Source organism: Buteo buteo, chromosome 1 (assembly GCF_964188355.1).
Source record: "Buteo buteo chromosome 1, bButBut1.hap1.1, whole genome shotgun sequence".
Classification (NCBI taxonomy): Eukaryota; Metazoa; Chordata; class Aves; order Accipitriformes; family Accipitridae; genus Buteo; species Buteo buteo.
In genome coordinates, this window is record NC_134171.1 from 55,281,498 (window position 1) to 55,303,132 (window position 21,635).

The 21,635-nt window shown below is 39.6% G+C and overlaps 1 protein-coding gene across 1 annotated transcript in view; it reads right to left on the reverse strand.

Annotated features, from left to right (window-relative positions):
* Window positions 1–21,635, reverse strand: part of TSPAN5 (tetraspanin 5) — a 100,744-nt gene that overhangs the window by 13,788 nt on the left and 65,321 nt on the right. Inside the window, exon 7 of the mRNA XM_075030923.1 lies at window positions 7,159–7,209. Within this exon, the coding sequence (XP_074887024.1) occupies window positions 7,159–7,209 (51 nt within the window). The remainder of the gene's footprint in view (window positions 1–7,158; window positions 7,210–21,635) is intronic.

A 21,635-nucleotide genomic window follows, 5' to 3' on the forward strand; every position in this document is an offset into this window, starting at 1 on the left:
AAGATAGCTGCTTACTGCTAAAATACGGTTTTCCAGTCTTGTTTTTTTTCTGGACACTTACAAATAAGCTCTCTGAAGAAACAGCGGTGCAATACTTTAAAGAAAAGTATATTTTGCTTCAAGCAGCAGGGCAATGATCATGTAATATTATCTCACTTTATACTGTCAAGAAGAACTAAACATACAGTCCTATAGGCACATACATCTATCTACCACAAGTTCCTATAATGCCTATTATCACAGGATTCAGTATTTTTTGGCTGTAACTGCTACTTCTGTGGAAAGTTTGGCAGAGATGTACAAACGCCTGGTAGTGACCAATTCTGTCTTCATCCCATCTTTAGCCAAAACCAAAAGGGAATGTTTCCAGACGTGCTTGAGCAGAGGATCAGGAATCTCATATTCTAACACTGCATCCTCCAGTGACACGCTCTGAATCCTCAGGCTGACCAGTCAGTCACAGAATATACGGTGACTGTTTGTTGAGTGATCTCTTACATCAACCTAAACAAGCCAGACCTAAACAAACCTCCTGTATATCCTTTAAAGTCAGGCTTTCTACAAATATGAAGTATTTTTCTCAGCAACACTACTGCAACAGTCCACTCCATGCTTCAGTTCACACCAGGGAACAGTCTTAGAGCACACAGACTAAATTACTTACAAAGGAAGATGAGCCCCTGGAACATAATTTGTGCTCCAGCCACTAGCAGGCATTCAGTCCATGAGATCACACTAGAACCAGGCTGAAGAAAACTCAAACTTTCAAAACCTGCAGAGTGTGCAAGTTGGGTCTTCAACACCATTTCCTCTCGTATTGGTCCACGCTACCTGCATTTAGCAGACATATCCTTTGCGCACTGAACCCAGAAAGTTACTTTAATTTCCCCGGAATGTATGGATGCCAACGCAGACATCTTGGTTGGAGCAATGCCCCAATGTTGGCACACCTACATAATCTGTTTGTGTTCCTGGTTCCTAATGAGGCCAAATAGAAGGGAGTCACAAGTGCATTAACAAACTAGCGAGACTCCAGACCGTCTGTGGCTGTAGTTAGTGTAGAGAATCCACTGCCACCTTCAGGTCTCAGGAATGTTCCCAGAAGTTTGCTAGACTGTTGCTTCTCTCTGGAATAGCTGAATGCACAGGCACAGTAGTGTACTGCAGGGCAAGAAAGAATGGTTCCAAGTGAAAACACTCTAGGTAGCAGCAATTTTTAAAAGCTGACCAAGTAATGAAAATTCAAGGCATCTTGAGTCAGAGCCAACTCAGGAGAATCATCATGCTACGGAACAAAGAGGTGATACACTGTGAAAGTATATGGGATTTGGCCCACCGGAGTGCATGTAAAAGAACAGGGCTCAACACAACAGACTCCATGACATACAACATCCCAGAGGGCCATTAAAAAGTAAAAAGAAGAAACCAACACCAGTAGTATGGGAGAAATCAGCTATTTCTTTTCCATTTCCTCCACAATGGGGAAAAAACCTTCCCTGCTGCAGAATCCCATTACGGGGGGCAGGGGAGGGACACGACACGGGAACGGGGACGGACAAATGGTCAGAAAAAGATTCAGCAATACAAGATCTTCTGAAACATTTCCTCTTTGCAAACAGAGGATTAGCCTTTCCACAAGCTTGTCTGCAGGACTTAAAATCACTGGCAAACAGGAACACGTGGGAATGATGGGAAATAAAAGTATTTCCAAATGCATGATTTTAAAATGGAAAAATATCTCTCTACTTTGTTAGTCACAAAATTCATACAGTTTCTCCATGCTGTGCATCTGAATGACCATGGGAAACAGAACAATAGTCATTGAAACATGCCAAATTAATTCCACTCCAGAATTTTGTCTCTGCAAGCAAGAAACTAGGCGGGGGATGTTTACAAATCTTATTTCCTTGATTTTTGTTGGATTTGTATCTCCCACAGCAAACAGCAATAGCAGCAGAACTTTATTTTTCAAGTGTCTAGTGAAGGAGAAGAACTAGTTTAGCTTTCTTGTCGTGACAAAGCAGAGTTCAATAGGTGAATAACCAGCATAAATACATGCAAGATACAGACTTCGACATTTTTCAGGATTAATGGTTACAAGGTGTTGGAACACTAGTAAAATTATTTAAGAGGCTGTTTAGATAATGCATCTTTATGTACTGAAAATTAAATTAAATGTAATAGCAAATACTAGTATCTCTCTCCTCCCCAGCCCTGTAAAATCCACACACAGAGTCCTAGCTTAGAAGCAAGATGCATGCTTTGGGTATCCTTCAGCCCATAAGGACCCACAGGCTATGTGCACAGTTTCCTTGCTGGCAATTGTTTTTAAAAGAACTGTGTGATAGACATGTATGCACAACAATTATGGAGTAACTAGTGTATCACTCCCTCTTGATGTCTGCCACTCATGGGGACAGTAAAAGAAGTGAGAATTTTTTCCTGAAAACAACTGTAGTTTTCATTTCAGGGCAAGGAGAGACAGACTTGGTCTGATGAATTGTGACTTTTTTATGTAGGGAGTTTAGCCTGTCCCAGAACACCAAAGCAGGCCTAAATCACCTTATATCAACATGTAGTAGTCTAGCTTAAAACTTGAGATCCAGATTTAGAGTTCCTGCTCAGTAAGAATACTATGCTGGCACACAGAGGAACCATACTGGTACCCCAAACTGCACTCAACTTGACATCTGAGATGGAGTGTCTTCTAGTTATGCTGATTTAACAAGAAAAGCCTAGCAACCAAACTTATGCACATAATCAACCTCTTCCACTTCTCCCTCTTCATTTCAGTCAACATTACACATGAACTAAGTCTAATCAACAAATTTTGCAAGGATCTGCAGATTTTTTTTTTCCCCACTTCAGTATTTCTACCTTTGCTACCTCCTACTTAAAGTATACCCCAAAACCACAGTGCTTTCCTAAAAACTCCTTCTCCATGGCCAGTCTTGTAAGGTCTCAGAAGACATAACAGCAATTCATCACTTAGTCTCACTGCTCTTGAATATAAATCTCCTGCAGGTAGTGAGAGAACCAGGAAGCTTATTTTCACAAGTACCTACTGGTATCACACCATGAACACTCCCAGTGAGCCTTAAGACCACGTTATCTAATATATACAAGCAAGGAGGGAAATAGGCATTTTTTACAAGTCTAGGTTATTTTTTAAAAAGTCACAGAAGAAATTACTTGAAGTTATTTAAAAAGCCAGTGAAATACAAACATTTTTCCCCTGCTGCTGGGCAAAGATAGTATAAGTTGCTTGGCCTTAGTATAGACTTTTTAGTACAGACTCTTTATACATTAACAATGTTCATGTCACTGCTGGGGGTAGGTGGGAGGGTGGAAATCAGCTGCCATGGCTGAACTTTTTTATGGTACAAGCCCAAGTCTAGCATGCCTGAAAACACTGAGAGATTGTGAGCTATATAGTGCATCCATGTATAGATAGCTTTATTCATCTTCTGAGTTTATTGCCCCCACCCCACCCCCCCCAGCTCTCTTTCAGTTTCATGACTCAGAATGCTAATTGCCCAGTTTTTGTTTAGGGTTGGCTGACTGGCTGTCAAGCCAATTCTATTGCCTATTTGACAAATGAGCTCTTTCGCCTCCCTGCAAGGGCTGTAAGGAAGGTCATGAGACTCTATAGTGTGCTTTTTTTCTTCTTTATAACAAAGTTTAAAGGGGAAAATTCAAGCCAGCTTAGCAAAAAAGAGAAACTAGCCACCAAACCCACAAATCTACCCCAAACTGTTTTTATCTGGCAGCACACGGGACTCCTGTAAAACATGGATTATTTCTTTACATCCTGCATTTTTAATGTGGCCTGGCACACTATCTTTTTATCTTAAAATATTCTGTGAAGCAGCAAAAGTATATAGAAGTTGATGGCTGGGTTATAAAACAACACAGCTGGATATAAAGCCACACAATTTGAGATAGAAGTAAATCAAAATCCTCCCCACCACCAAATCAGTTTACAGCAGAGGAGTCCTTCTGAAGACGCAATCCTGCAAAAAAACCTTACAAATTTATGTTTACACATTAAAAAATAGCAGCACCAAGCTCAACTTTGATAAAGACTTAGTTCAGTGGGACAGCAGCTGTCTTCACAGAATGGTTGAGGTTGGAAGGGACTTCTGGAGGTCATCTGGTCACCTAGACTTGTCTGCCTAGGACCATATCCAGACTGCTTTTGAGTATCTCCAGAGAGGGAGACTCCACATCATCTCTGGGCAACTGTGCCAGTGTTCAGTCACCCTCACAGTATAAAAAAAAATAATAAAATGTTTCCTTATCATAGAATGATAGAATCGTTTAGGTTGGAAAAGACCTTTAGGATCATCGAGTCCAACTGTCAACCCAACACCACTATGCCCACTAAATCATGTCCTGAAGTGCCTCGTCTACATGTTTTCTGAACACCTCCAGGGATGGTGACACCACCACCTCCCTGGGCAGCCTGTTCCAATGCCTGACAACCCTTTTGGTAAAGAAATTTTTTCTAACATGCAATCTAACTCTCCCCTGGCACCAACTTGAGGCCATTTCCTCTCATCCTAAAGGACGAGAATGTTCAGAGGGAACTTCCTGCGTTTCAGTTTGTGCTCATTGCCTCTGTCACTGGGCACTACTGAAAAGAAGCCTGGCTCCATCCTCTTTGCGCTCTCCCTTCAAGTATTTATATACATTAAGATTCCCCCAAGCCTGCCCTTCTCCAAGCTGAACAGTTCTAGCTCTCTCAGCCCTTCCTTGTAGGAGAGATGCTCCAGTCCCTTAATCATCTAGGCAGCCCTTTACTGGACTCTCCAGTACATCAGTGTCTCTCTTGCACTGGAGAACCCAGAACTGGCCCAGGTGTGGCCTCACCAGTGCTGAGTAGAGGGGAAGAATCCCACCCCTCAGCCTGCTGGCAACACTCCTAATACAGCCCAGGATACCATTAACCTTCTTTCTTGCCAGGGCACAGTGCTGGCTCATGTTCAACTTGGTTTACACCAGGACCCCCAAGTCCTTCTCTGCAAAGCTGCTTTGCTGTCTTATAGCATACCATTACAACAGCCCATAATGCCCAAGGGATATCCAGGCTAGCCTTAGGGCAAGGAGCAGTCTAGCTAGAGAAGTGCTTTTCAGTTAAGTTACAGATCTCTCAAGTCTTCGGCTTCACCTACTTGGCTTTCACCTCACTCCCCAGCTGCAGCAAGAATTCTGGGATGTAACTGATCTGCCCCCCACCAAGTTGCATAGAGCCTATGAGTATCTGGAACCTGATCTTGCTGACTACAGCTTCTGGCCATTGCCTGTCCTCTAGAGAGCCGAGTGAAAGAAATGTCTCAAATTGGCTTGACACAAGTCCATTTTTCCATAATTCTTACTACAAAAATCAAGTCTGTGCTCAAGAGCTCTACAGTTCAGCTATATCTATACTATATTTTGGTTGATACAGCCCTGAACTGAAAACAGCCTACACTAAGCACCACAGGACACAACAGTTAGAGAAGCTGTGGAGAGATGCTCGTTTTCAAGGGAAGACCTGTGCTTTAAAACAATAAACAGTATTTTAATTATTAATTTTTATAGAAAAACCTACTACATATACAGCCTGAGCTAATGCATATTAAACTGGTCTAGGTGGTTTTATTTGCTTGTCTTAAAAACAACATGGCATTTTCTCCCAGTTTCAGGATCTGATTAAAAATGGTTTAAGATGACTTGTAACAGATGTCCAAATCTCAAGTAAAAACATGAGCTTTGGCTTCTGGCTATTTGCAATTATGAATTGAATACATTTTTCCTAGGAAGTGGCAGGGGGAACCTGTCCCATATAGAAAATATGTAAAACCTAACAAACCATTATTCTGCCAGAACACCCTCTAGCTGTAGGACTGGCATATTTTAGACTTCAAACACTAGACTATAGATGTTTTCCCTTTACCTGCTCATTAATTCTAAAGAGGAATCATTTGTGTTACCTACTGAAATGATACAAAAATCTTAAAATCTCTTCTAGAAAGCAACTCCAAAATAAAGTTTTTCTCTGGGGCTTAGACAGGGGTATAAGCTCTTTGAGTGTGCTTAAAGTATTAAATAAAACATGTTTTTACATCTGCTGAATGAAATAAATCACAGCACCTCTTTCCAAGCCTATTCAAACCATCCAACATGAGTATCATATGGTATGTAAATATACATATACATGGGTGTATACAGTGTGAGTTAATTAATATCCCATTACTATTTGTAATTATCTACATCCAAGGCACATGCATAGAGCAATTAGAATCTAAGTTACCAACTCACTTCTGAACCAGCAAAATTTGTCCTGAATTTTTAAGCAGCAAAACTCCAGTGCTTCCAATGTGTTATTTGCTCTGCTGCAAGCAGCAGGTTTTATGCCTTAAGTGAACATTAATTTGTAACTTAATCAGCGTTTTTCATTAAAAGAAGAAAAAAAAATTATGTAACTGAATATCATAGCACCATTGTTATCAGCCAGGTTTTATTATTTTCAATCTTTTAAACAAAGAAGGAAAGGAAACTCTGGCTTTAGTTTTAGCTGTTACCTATTCGCAAGCCAAGCTCTTCATGCAGTAACCTAACACATAATGACTTGCTTTGTATATTATGTCTCGATATTTTATCTTCTTCCCAAATTCTGCAGCAAGCAAACTAAAAATTAGGCTCTGGTTCACAAATGTTTTCTCTTTCCCCGCCCTCTATTCTTCTCATTTCCAAGTTGATTTTACAGTCTTGCAACAGAGAGTGTTCTAGTGGACAGTTTTATTTCCACAAGAAAAAACAACAGTTATACTGCCTCAGGTTTGGCTTGGTTTTCAGGGTTCATTTCATTTTGGTTTTGTTCAGTAGAGTGCTCTAGTACCTGAGCTGCAGTTTGAGCGTGCACGGATTGAAATAGTTATTTTATGTGCAAGTGTCAGCCACGATTTCTTGCCAAAGCATTCTTGGGAAAGATACCAAGGACCTTCCTGTAGGTGAGCCAAGCCAAGGTTTTATTTGACAGAGAAGCTTGATTTTGTTTCAGTAGAAACTGTGTGTGGACACATAAAATGTGCAGCATATTACTATTCCAATACTTCATCAGAAAAAGAGAGAGAAAGAGGAAAAACATGGAGTTTGGTGCTGTATTCAACTTACCTTTTCATTCCATGCCCACAATCCAATCCCAAGAAATGCTATGCCAAGGAACTAAAGGAGAAAAAATAAAAATGTATCAGAGCAGGAACTATAAATCTGTGGATTTTTTTTTTTTTTTTTAAACACACATATTGAGTCATCCTCTCTGTTGGATAATCAATTTTATCAGGACTGTGGGGGCTTACTGAGAGTTTTAAAGTATGTATGTAGTTGTTTATTTTACAACTCAACCATTGTAACTGGAAGAATTTAAAACTTGCACAGCTCATTCAGGGATGTTCCACACAGGAATAGTAGATGCAATAAATGTCGCTTTCTCAGCATCAAGCAAGTAAGGTTCTTTTAGAGTTTGTCAGACTCAAAGCAAACTCCACAGCCAAGTACCACATTATTTTTTACTGTTGTATTACCACCACCTGCACAAAACAACTGTCTTCACAGCTCTCTCCCAGTGAGAGAAAGTGATTAAAAGAAAGTCCTAAATACACATGTACTATCAGTTTTAGCAATGTTGTCCACAAAAACACAGAAAGCTGTTTAAATAGAATATAACCCGTGATTTCTGGGGAAAAAATAAAAATAATACTAGCCTAAAAAGAGTAAGAATTTTTAAAGACCCTGAAGCCAACATTTTATAACCTTTCTGATACTGAATGTTTCTGTATTTCATAAAGGAAGTTACAGTCCCTTTCTCCTCCAAGGGACTCAAAAACACCAAACTCAAAAGACAGTGTCTTTCCCCCATGATGGAAAAGGGAACAGCACCTATGATTTTGTTATATCCCTGTATTCTCTCACTGAATAGAGTGCATCATGTCCCTCCAAACACTACAGGGTTTCTATACAAAACCCACACTAAGGATCAGTGAAACAAGCAGAACAGGTAGAATAAGCAATCTGTCTCCCAACATCACCACTGCATATTTGGCATGATACAGTACCAGTCATGTAGGACGTTTAAAAAACATATAGCAGCTGTCCGAGCACATCTCTAAATGTCCATGCGTCCAACTTTCATCTCTGGTTTTTAAAACCTGAGTGCTGGCTAAAAAGAAAACTATATCCACTCTAGTTTCAGGGCATGTAATAGAATGTTGCTCAAACATCAAACTCCGGTTTTCTTTGTGGTTTCTCCACACTGCAGTGTACAGATTTATTTTGGCACATGGTGCGCTTTCTCTTAAGATTTGTGGAAACAGTTAAGTATCCTAATGATTTTTCTTTTGCAAAACAGGACAAAAGTGTTTTTTTCTGTTGAGAAGTGGGAGAAGGCAGGAATATCAGCTTAAAAGGATTTCCCAGAAGTGATTTCAACAGCTTCAAAACAAGGTTCCTTCTTCCTTATACGCACTTCTTTAAGTGGCAATTTTAGCTTTATACTACAAGAATATCTGTAAAGTATAACTCAGTATCAAGTGGAATATGCTCACTGCAATACCCTGAAGTTCCCTAACACCCCTCGCATCTCTGTGACGTTCTCTTCCAAGTGAGTTTTGCCAGGTGACTAAAGGACCATGCATACTACACCCAGCCAGCTCACCCAGAAGCCCATCTATGCTAACTGGGAATAAAACTCTCCTGTTTGTCTTGAAGAGTCATGACTGTAAATATAAACAATGCTACAAGCCAGTATTCTTCAAACAGAACTGTTGCAGGCTTGGCTGTATTTTAATACAAGATAAATGGAAATTTTTCCTAGGTGGAAAAACAGAACTGCTGGTCCAGAAAGTCTGTTATTTCAGCAGCCTTAATTGCCTACAAAGTAAATGAGATGGATTTGAGAATGTCAGTACAGCCTCCTGTGATACAACATGTGAGCCAAAAAAGGTTGTCTTACCTGTATCGAGACTGCTCTTTTTCTATGGTTATAAAGCTTGCCAGAAGAGAGTGTGTAATCCTCCTGACTGCAGTGATTATTTGAAACTTGAGATAAAGCTGTACAAGTTTCCAAATCACTTTCAGACAAATGCAGTTAAGTTCTTTTTTGCAGTAACAGGCTCCTTTCCTTCTTTCTTACACAGCCAAAGGCACCAAGGTAGAAGGAACAGGAGTGAGAGGAAAAAAGCTTTATCATTATAAAAGTCCGTAAACTGCATTTGGAAGTGGCAAATTGTTATTTGTAGAGAGGTACAAAACATTATGTTTTGCAAATAGCTTAATATGGTTTTGAACAGAATATGCATGGAAAACTAGAATGAAAGAATTTGATCAGTGCCTACAAATGTAACTTAACAGCCATACACATCAGCTGCAAGTCTGGCTCAGATCCACTAGCTTTATTAAATTTAATCCAGTCAAGTATCCTGTTCCTTCATCAGAAGTTGAGGCTTAAGGGTAAGATTACCTCATGGGTTCCAAGAGGTGAATTATAGTTGACTATACAGGTCTCAAACCAGGCCAAGCTCATCTCAATTTACAGATTGGATAATAAGACTGTACTATACTAAGCTGAAGCACCTAAAAAACTGAGATTGTCAAGCTTCTGGCAAGCCTGTCAAGAAAAACCAGGAAAATGAGTTCTCAGAGTTTAAGAGGACCAAAGAATTACATGCTGCTCAGTCCTCTCCATATCCCCAAAACGGAAATCTCTGTCCAGTTGCCTTTAAGCAGCTGATTAAACAGGAAAAACAGACAAGATCCATTAGGAGAAAAAGGTTCAGGATAGAATCACAAACTTTATCACAGAATGCTGTGGAAATCAAAAGCTTAATGGCATTTAGCAAAAAAGATCTGATAAATCAATAGAGGATCGATAGCTATTAAAAAGTGATTTTGATACAGCTTCTGGCTCAGGAAGTTTTTACACTGTTTCTCATTGGGAGATTATAATGAGGAAAAGATCACTGTACGCATGCTTTGTTGCTTAAATACCTCTTGCCTAGGACAAACTCTACTTGCATTACTTGAGATAAAATACTGTACTAGGCAGACCACTGACCTAACCCCCTACAATCATGCCCTAGAAAGGCCCACTCTTGCACAAACACAGCCTGCTTTAGGGATGAAGCACACAGGAAAGCTCTCAGTAATCCCCACTGGCAGAAGACAGATGTTCATGAGGAGACTTACACCTCTCACCAGGATTAACTTTGGATTTTCTTGACAATTATGAAATAAACTCCTGCACGGCCTAAAAAAAAAGTTGAAAGTGCTTAGCAAAAATCCCTCTGAATTTTTGCTGGTAGAACCAGAAGTAAAACAGGACACATATTCCGCTTATCTTGCAGCCCCTTCTGCAGATGTCTCCAAGACAGTCCTGTTCTGCTTGCTTATAACCAGAAAGAAAAATCTCTTCACATCTGAAGCACGTGCGGGGATGGTGAGATGGCATACACATCATCTCAGTTAAGTCTGGAAAATTTCATTTACATCCATTAAATTATTCCAATGAGTAATAAAAAGGTGGAAGTTTGCCTCATTATCTACAAAACACTAGAGAGAAAAACAGTCTCAATTCTCCACAGACATCTAGTAAAACCATCTAGCCTGACTATAAATGGTCACCAGATCTGGGGCAAAGCTTATAAAATCTTGATACTTTTCTTTTTTAAACAATAATTTGCAGGAGACTATTAAAACATTCCTCTGGAGTATTAGGGTCTTACAAAAAAACTTGCGTAGTAGTACTTTCTCAGCCATAAGTTTTCTATTCACAAACATCAAACAAATGTGTTTAAATTTCTCTTCTATAAAGATTATATGTATTTAAGAGTAGAATGTGTAGCAGTACTTGTACTGTTGCCCTACTTGTAAAGTTCACATGCAGTTTTCAGAAGTGGATTGATCAGTAAGTGCTTCAAGCTGCACATATCTTATTCCCAGTCTCGCCTGAATGGAGGAAAATGCTTCTTTGTTGCTAGGGATACAGCATCATACAGCACAGCATTTCATTTAAAGGGTGCTGGGATAAATGCTAATGCAAATACTAGAAAAAGTTTGAGAGGAACTTAATTGTAGAGTGATCAGACATTACTTTGCATACTTAATTTTTCATCTCAGCTGACATTCTTAAATAACCTGGCACCAGTTTTCAACCAAAAGTACGACAGCCGCGGGCCAAGCAGTAAAATGTTGGTTAATGTGCCACGTGCATAAACCAGTGTATGTTCATGTGTGGATACATTAAAGACTCATATGAGAAGGAACTATAGGGCAGCCATCTAATTTCACCTTCACCGCAACAATATATACATGCTAGCAGAAGCATGTCAAAATTGTCTGGGTTCAGAACCAGAGCTTCCTCCCAAGAGTTTTGGTTTGGTTGGTTGGTTGTTTTTTTGTTTGGGTTTTTTTTTTTTTTTTTTTTTGGGGGGGGGGGGGGGGAGCCCTGTATTTAGGCAGTGTGAAAACCTCCCACCTGCCCTTGCTTTGAGCTGCCACAAGAACTCTGTACACTGTGCTAGCAAGGAGACTCTCAGGGTTCCTATGCTTCAGTGCTTCTTCTGTAGCAATATGCTGTAGGTTACTCAGAGCAAGATTCCCTTCTGTATGATTCAAGCCAGCACAGCACATGAACACAAGGTACATAATTTTACTGACAAGCACAGCAGTGATCAGGACAACATGAAGTGTAATATTTCGCATCCTGAAATACAAATCAGGAAAACACAGAACTTCTGAGCTTTGTACATATATAAAGCAGCACTGACAAGTTCCTAACTGACTCTAAAACTCCAGATGAACAATTTTTCCCTAAGCACTTCCTCTGCAGCACTCTGTGCTCAGACTCACTCAGAGATATTTCAAAGTCAGAATAATCCTGCTTTCTTTAAAGTATTTTACACCAAATCAGTCTTCTTGCTTTTTAAGCCAGGGCAAAGAAGGAGCTCAATGCCTGTGTCAGAGGACAAAGCATTTTGTTGTTGATTTTGTTGCTTGTTTGTTTTTAAGTAGCCCTGACAGAGAAAGGGCACCAAAACAGAAATCAAAATGAAGTTTCTCACAGTTTTCTTCTTCCCTTTATGCCACTGATGTGTACTCCACTTTAAATATGTCAGGTTGCATTCTTTCAAACAAAACAAATAGGACATTCTCCCAACTCTCCAGCTTTTGCCTGGACCAGTATCACAGGGAAAGAAGGTACCAGAAGTCTGCCCTGTTCCTTCTTCCATTCACCCCATTTCCAATAACTTTTCCATTCTCAACAAAAACTGTTATAGCATTTCATTTTCATGTGGCTAAACATACATGGTGACCATGGAAAAAGGCAAACTGCTCAAAGCATACATACACATTTACATATTTGTGCTAATGCTTACAAAGAATGCATTGTCCTAAAGCCTATTTCTTGTTTTCCATGAGATATTACCAGCAGGAAAACGCCATGTACTACAGTCAGTGAATGAAGATACTGCGTAGGTGACTAATTACCATTTTGGTTCACAGCAACATTCAGATATAGACTGAATATAGACTAAAAGACGTCAAATCTATTTCCATTTTATGTGCAGCTTTTAAAAAAAAGATTAAACCATATCTCACAGATAACTGTCTCAGTAATACCTTTTCTGTCCTGATACAAAATGCACACACGTGGAAGAAAAATGATCCCAGTTTCCACACATTTTGCTCAGCTGAATCAGACACGACTGATATTATAGAATCATCCAAACTAGAAAAACATACCCAAAAACACAATGAGAAAAGCTGTCTGCTCCATCTTGCAGACCTCTTAGCATGATGCTTTCTAATGAAAAATTAACCACGTATGACCCCAATTTTCAAAGCAACTGTGGCTGTTAATGTATCTTTCATTTTCACCAGTATGGGTTTTTCAGCTTTGTCTGACAAGTAAGCAAGATCTACATACTCCCTCCACCCCCAAACGCAGTCAGTTACCATTATTTTCTTATTCTCTTCTCCAGTTCTTTAATTGCAAAAGCAAGACATCTGCTTTCTGTTACTGTTGCTCTATGTATTTATTTTATTGCTTTCTGGTGGTGCAATTGTAAGCACTGCCAATCAGCTTGGAGCAAGAGTCCCTAAAGACTGAAGTCCCTCTCCTCTTGTCCACAGAAACTGATATGCTGGAAAACAGAAAAAGGAGGATGAATTAGACCCTATTTCCCCTGCTCCAACTTTTGAACAACAACTCCCCTCAAGCCTAGATAAAATAAATTTAACTCTTTCCAAGTTCACAGTGAGACTTTCCAAACTCAGGTCCTGCTGTCTAAAGAAAATACTTTATTTGGAGCAGATTTTTTAAAGCATGCGAAACTAATACATAGCAGTCACTTTGTGAAATTCTTCAATAAAAGTTTGGGGGAGTTTAAAGTTTTTGTTTCTATGAGATCTAGCTGATTTCCTGAAACTAGTACAAAAAAATCAAAGACCTTTAAGGTAAAAACACCACCACCACCCACACAGAAACATTTAAAAAGCCTACAGAGTTGAAGTAACAAGACATCTCCCTTCACTGTCACTGTGGTACACTCATCTCACACGGATCCTATCCCTTCTCTTCTACTCTTCTTTACGCTCTCTATTGGTCTTTGTCTCACCATCCTCTTTCTCTGCTCAACCTGGGCCCGAAAGACTACATGGGAAAACTTGAGAAATTCTGCTATATTCACATGTCTGTGGGCCTCTTCCCTGCTTTCACTTCTGAACTACAGAAAGCACTCAGTGTCCCTCTACTTTTCCTGTCCATCCTTGTTCTCTTCATCAATACCATTCCATCTCTGGTTCAGTCCTCTCCACTGCAGCTTCTCTGCCTGAAGTCAGTTTCTATTTTTAAAATCATCAAAAAATTATGTAAGTGGTGCTGTAGCAGTGTATGAAAACAGTATGGGCTTAAAACACAACCACAAGCAGCAGCAAAGTGCAAAATGAAAATAAGAGAACTAAAAAAAAAAAGAAAAACCAAACCTGAATTCCACATCCTATATCAGTACACTAATCATTTCTCTTAGCCAATTTGACAATGCAAAGACGTAAGTCTTCTCATTCTGGCCTGCAAGTAAGAAAAAGCATGAAGGCAAAGAAAGCATGTTCTGCTTCAAGCTGGGGTGAAGCAAAGTGTCTGGAAGCAGTATTGCAAATGGGCCATTTTCCAGGCCCATCTTGCTGCCCAGGGCTAGCAGCTTCCTACCCCAGAGAACAGCAAGACCTCCTCCAGCTCCCCTCTTCCTGCAGCTGTGCTGATCTCATTCATCCCAAACTACTCCACCTGAGCTTCAGGCTGTTCAGGTGCAGCCCCACCACAACTCTTATTATTATTATTATTTTTCTGAAGCTACTGTTCCATTAAAAGAAGTAATTTAACCAAAAAAAAACCACCAAAAAACCCTACAACAAAAAAAAACCAAAACCCAAAACAAACAAACAAAAAAACACACAAAAAAAACCACCACAAAACAGAGCATACATGAAATTCTTATGCTCACTTATTTCATCTATAAGCAGTGAAGTTGTAACATCTAATTCAGGCATTTGATAGAGCAAACAGAAAGGATCTGAGCTAGTCATCTTCCTTAGTAACAAATGGGCGATTACATTGCCTACACAATTGATTTAAGTAGCTAAGAACATAAAGAGTGCAGAGCCAGGAAACACAAACAGGTAGGCTTGTCAACACAGCACGATACTCTGAACGCTCAGCATTTCCTTTTGGGAAAGCAGTCTCAGCTCCTAGCTGTGCTTGTAGCCTATGGAAAGGGAGTCCCAAAATCTTCTACCCTAGCTACACAAACTGCCACATTCCAGGCTGTTTCAAATGGACTATACTCAGAGATCCATTCTTTTCATTTTGCAGAGAAGGGAACACACGTGGAGGATAGGGGAGGCGTGAAAAGTCTGAACCAGTCTGGATAGAGAGGCACACTAAGTGAACGCCATCAGCTTTACAGACAAACTTGGGCCAAAAAGTTTAATCTGGCTCTCCTAAAAAAAAAACAACCAGCACAGAAAAGAGTGAACACCAAGCAAATGGTGAACACACACCCAACCTGCAAGTGCACACAGAACTTCTTCCAGCAAATTCTACAATAGCTTTATTGCCTTTTACCTTCACCAAATGCTCATTCCTGGTTCTTTTTTTAGGGGTCCCCCCACAGTAAGACATTCAAAGCCATTTACAAAGAAACTGGTACCACATATATGAAGAAGTCATAGATTGAAAAGGCAAAAGCACAAAAAAGGAAATTTTCTCAACATTGCTTAAAAGGCTTCATTTTATAAAGGAGTAACTCCACACTACACATAACAGCTCATTCCAACAATACATTTATACAGCAAAGAAGGTGCATCTCAGCTGCTAACCAAAGATGATTAATTCCTGCTGAAAACACCAGTGTAAAGAAGGTACCCTGGTAGAGCAGGGGTAAAAACTAGAGTATAAGTGTAAAGGACAATGTGTGCAGCATCAAACTGTTTGACACCTCCCTGCCTGCACTGCAATTTGAATCCAAGCTAGCAGAGAAAATAAACATTTTGCAGCACAAAAGTTCAAGCGTAACACTACATAGAAAAAAACAGCTTATCTGAAAAACATTACTTAAGTTTTTCCCTTACCTGAAAAACATTGCTTAAGTTTTAACCAAAGGTAGTAGTGTCAGAGTTTCACTTTCCAGCCACTAACCATGACAAACACACAGGCAACAGGAGAGGAGACAACTTAAAAGGCAGTGGCATGCTTTCCCAGAGAAAGATTTTGAAAGGAAACCACTCTTAACATAGCTTTTCCAGCTTTCAGCCCTGCTTTTGTTTAAGAGCAAGTATATTTGGAAGCCACTTCTAAACTCTCAAGAAGTAAATGCAAACAAAAAAAAAAAACACCAAAAAGTTAACTGAGCAAGGAAAAGCAGTATCAAACATCTTTCTCCTGTTTCTCAATAATTTCATCTATTGATTTCTTTTTGAAAAAACTGAAGCTATTTGTAACTCAACTAACATGCCCACGAAAATCCAGAATGCTCTGTTTGCCTTCTCTTCCGTTTCAAAACACTTCACCCTGGGAAATTTTCCCATTTACCTGTGCTGTAGTTCATCCACTACAAGAATGTAAGAAACCTTTTAGACCATGAATTCTTCTCCTTTAATTGTATTTGCATACTTTTAGATATTTCTTCACTTGAGTTGAAACATCAGGTGATGGGAAGAGACCTTTAAATTTGGTCCTCCTCTGCTGCACAAACACTGCAATTAATCCTGCACTGGGCTACCCAGAGAAAGAGTGAGAGAAAAGGTCTTCAGCAACACACAACTGTACAAACTGTCAGCACAACTGTGGAGCTATCAGCAAGAATCCTTCACTAGTACCTCATGTCCTTTCCTTCATATAGTGAAGAAAGGTGACCACAAACAAACTGGAACAGTAGGAGGGCTAAACATATGAGACATACAGATGGAATGGAATTTAACAATCCAAACACAGCATCATACAGTTAAGGACTAAGAAAATATCTGCTATAAGCTGAAAATTTATTCACTGGAAACACAACAGAAGACAGCCTTGGAATTGCACGCATCAGTCTGCAAGCTAGCAAGTTGATGGAATATGCAGAAGGGCAAAATAAGATTGTGACATTTAATAAAACATTCTCAGAAAGAATGTAACTGCTTTCTGTAAGTTTCCCTCAATTCCACATTTCTACAAAGGTCTAAAATGGTCAGCACCAGTAGCATGGCTGTAGCCTGCTAAAAGATTGTGGGCTCTTCTTTCAAATGTCACATCAACACTGGCAGTGTCCAACTGTACAAGTTACAGCATGCATTAGAACTCCTGTATGAGACCCCACTGTGCCGCCCATCAACATTCAGCAACGAAACCAGGTCCTCAGGATTTTTGTACATGGACTCATAACACTTAGTGTGTAGCTGGACCTTTTAGCATAAAACTGCAAGTTCATTAACTATACTTCAGCCTAAACAATACTAGGGAGATGAGGCATCCCAGTGCATATACATCTAAATGCAAACACACAAACAGAAGCATACAAGATGACACCCCTAACTCTTTAGGGCATCAGGTTTTTTTACTAGGGTACATGTCTTCAACAGCTCTTTGCGTGACTGTTAAACTTAGGTCTTCCTGGTAGATCACCTAGCTTGTGTCATACAAACAGCAGGTACAGGGTTTTCTAGGATCAGGCCCATAATTGCTTTGCCCCAGACAAAGTCACTCTCACCAGTACCCTTTCATTTGAACCTTCGTTCGACCACCCGCGGTCAGCCCTTCCCACCTGCCCTGAAAGCACAACACGCTGTTTCCAGCTTCAGGTGGGGTTCCTCAGTGCCATTTAGATGCATCTCCATAAAAATCACAAATTAATCCCATGACATTTGGTACACTGCTGACCCCTATTCACACAGAAGGCATGAAAGGAGCCCAGTGTATGTAACTGTGTTCCCAGCACTGCTGTGCTATTCTGCTGCACTCACATGACCTCCGCTTGGTTTCTGTCACTGCCAAATGGGCAGAGAACAAACAAGTGCAGGGTGGCATGTCAGATCCTCTCTCTCGATGCACCAAATCAAGCAATTATACTCTACAGCAGTCACCCTCAGGACATTAGAAAGAGAGAGAAAGGGGAACAGTGTGTGTGAAGACCAAGAGACATCACCAATAGCTTTTTGCCACTCCTTCAGCTAATACAGTAATTAGCACTACCAGCTCTTGCCTCAGGCAGAGCAGAAGGAAAAAACCACATACGTGTTGAAATTATATGCCCCATATTAAGGAAGGAAAGGGTTTGCTTCCCTGCCCTGCCATTAGAGTCAATATAGATGATGTTTATATAACAATGCAGGACAACAAATCTATCCCATAGCTTTCTACATTGTCAGTGTAGTCTATCACTGACTTGCTCAGTGCTCCTACTCTTGCCTCTCCTACACAACTCCTGACAAGACAAGGATCTCTGAGGATGTGCTACAGGAACTTACAAGCCCCATTTTGTAAAATGAGCCCCTGCACTCTTAACCAACATAATCATATATATGCAGAAACAAAGAGCTTCTGATCAGCCACGAGGCCGTGTGGAGGCTGGAGCTGTGAAAGAAGCAGCAGAAGGAGAAAGCCCACACTCTACAATGTTTCCAGTGACTAAGAGAGATTGGTTTTGGCTGCTGGCTGAGCCAACTGTCTGTCCCCATAAGATGCTGCATCTATTATCAATCTAGAAATATAAACTAGAACTGGGGAAAAAAAAGAAAGTTTAATTTTATTTTTTTTTTAATGTTGGAAAAAATTAGGAATCATTAGTTCTCCAGGCAGAGGATGTACAACAATCGGGATATACAAACAAACTAAGCTGTGGCACAATTCTCTCTGACTTCCCTTTTGACTTTAATGGTAGCTGACAACTAACTACTGGAAGCTTTTGAAAATTCTCCCCATAGTTATTGCTAATGTCCACAGTACCTGACTCGAGAGCCAGTTTATTACCACATATGTAGTTAAACTGAGAAGTGGAAAAAAACCCCATAATGGTAGATCAGTACGCTTTCCTTAATTCAGATGCCATCCTTTCAAGTCACGCAATCAGTAGGCTAAAAATAGTACCACTGTATTTGAAGCCACCTGCTGCATCTCCTCTTTAAAAATAAATTTTATTTTAGAAAGCCAAATTTTAATGGGAATACCTACCAGACTTACCAGATCTTCTGCTTTGTCACTTTAAAATGCAAGCAATCAGTTTTGCAACTGAAATTGTTTCACCTCTCCATCTGAGAACAGCTATGTATATTTTTGTATTCTCTCACGGAATGCAGTTTACAGTACAGTTTACTTTTTTAAATGGTTATCCCCCTTGCAAAATTAAGGCATCTTACAGATCACAATTTACCTGGAGAAAAAACAATGTATCATGTACACAGATTCCCTTGTTTTCATCAGTTCAAGGACTCCCTCAGTTCTTGGCTTCCAGTAAATATGAAATAATTTGATCTAGTTTGAGTCATAAGAAAATACTCACATATGCTTATTAATTACATTGATTTCTTTCTCAACAACTTCACTGATCAATGTACCACATACTTGAACAGAGACCCTGGTGCTCTTCCTACTCCTGCCATATGAATCAGCAATAGCTGTGGGAGTGAAACCAAAGACCCTAAGCTCCCTGATACCATGTCCTATACACTGGAGCAAACAATAAAGAGAAAGGGGTGATTTTTTTACTACCTCACTATATTGTTATGCAGCCTTTCCATAAGTCAGGGCTGAAAACACTGGAAGTTTGCACTAAAGTAAGAGGACAGCTACTCTATGGGTCAATCTCAACTGACAGAAGCAATACAATTAAGAGCTCAGCTTAAGCTCTGGCATATACTTTCTACTTAATTCACTCTTCCAAATCCTGTCAAAGGGCTTTCCAAGTAATCCAGCCATCCCATTACTCCAGATATATACAAGAAAAGCGATAATACAGATGACAAAATCATCACACACACACACATACATATATATATATACACACTGACCACACACATGCTCTTAGAATTTCTTAAAAAGGTTCTCCTCCCTGATAAACAGTCTTATAAGTTAATGAGAGACAATAGCAAATGCTAAATCACAACTTTGGTACATTGTTGTAGGGGTAAGATTTTTCATATTGATTAGAATATTTCTCCGGCTCTGAAAGACACTAATAAAAAATACTCCCTAGACCTCAGACTATTCTACCCCTCCCTTCCCTTTTTTCCTTTCTTTTCCTCAGCGCGTGTAGCTCTCTGAGTCCTTCCTAATACTTACACTGCAGTTAAACTCACAAATTGGGATTTTTCCTCCTGTGTTCACTGACCCTGAAAATTCTCCATCTGAAGAAGTCCCCTTGGAATTACACTAAACTACTGCTATTCTTAGCGCATACAACACACGGCATGATAAGCTTCATGGTAAGCATCCAGGCAAGTTCTCATTAGCAAGATACCTCATTTCATAGTGAAAGTTAACATACCACCCTGTTATAACTTGCAAAATGAAATTTAAAATACCACTGAAAAAGATAGTGTCTGTCTGTAAAAGTTGAAGAGGTGAGCTGTGCTCAGTGAGTGACTTCTACACTGAGCAAGACTCTGAGCTTGGCCCTGTTCCCCACGAAATTATGTGCTTCCATTTTTCCACACCTATGGTAAGACTGCCAGCATGTAGGCACCTGTGCTGCTGCTCAAGACCAGCATGATCTGCCACAAGCCCTGCATGACATCTGCCAGTCCCAAAGCAGTATCTTGGATGTTTTTAATTTTCTGAAGTGGTGCATTTTAGTATTCTGCATAAGCAATCAATGCCTTCCTAACCTTATATGCAGTACAGTCTACCTCATGATTTAGAGATAATAATTTGGAAAAAAAAAAAAAAAAAAAAAAAAGAGAATCCTTGTTGTTCCACAATTTTCATCTTTAGATTTTTACCCTGAATTTGCACAGCAGAAACATCTTTCATTCATTATTAAAAGAATAAAAATCCAGTAACATTTTCATGTTACCAAACCTGATACAGTTTAACCAGTAGTCCCTCATCTATCCCTTCCATGCCTTTACGAAAGGGGACTGAGAAACACCTTATAAACAAACTATATAATTGTTACCAGTTAAATTGTAGAAAGACAGCTATTTTTAATACTTTTGGATAATGCTACCATTATCCATTTTGCATAGAAAAAAAAAGTTTCCTCATGGAAGTAAAATTTTTTCAACCCAAGAGCCAACGTCAACTGGGTTCTTTTACTGAAAAAGGAGCGCCAAGAAAATGTTTATACAGAAGCAACCTCGTGTCCCCATCACCTCTCCATTTACACAACAGCAAGAGTTTTGCCAGAAGCATGTGTACAAGCTCAAAGTCACCAATGTTTTTACACAAGACAAATTATCCCTGATCCATTTTTCAGTGACTACACTTTGAACAAGCTGTATGTCACGCAGCACAGGTGAACTCATTTCCATTGACATTTCCTAGCAATTGCTCAATTCTACTTCACAAAAGGCAGGCTGCAACTTGGACAATAATTAATAAGGATCAAGAAGTGTTTACTGAATTAGCAAGGGGAATTCTTCACTGAATTATCAGTGAGTAGTGTAAGTCCTCATATCAAATTGCAAAAAACAGGACACACTTCAGTGAAATTGTAAACTATGGGTTTTTTAATCCCATAGATTTTCCACAAAAATGGATTAGGAGCAATAGATTGGTGCCATTATGGGGGGGGTGGGGGAAGAGCTTATGGTAATCAGATCTTTTACTATACTTTAGAAGTCATAGAAAAACACCTAACAAGTGTAATATATCTCCTGAAGAGTTACTTAAAGTGTAATGCCTAACACTTAACATATATTTCATTATATATCGTTGCTTTATTCTATCACTGAAATTAATAACTCTGACAAGCCCTCTTATAAAGTTACAGCTAAGGTTCTGGTAAAACTGATGTGAAAGACAAAACCACTACAAGACAAGGAGTACAGTATCTAATCGATTTATGTTTGGCTGAATGAAGAACAGAACTAAAAATAAGCCTATTTCATATTCCCATGTTCCA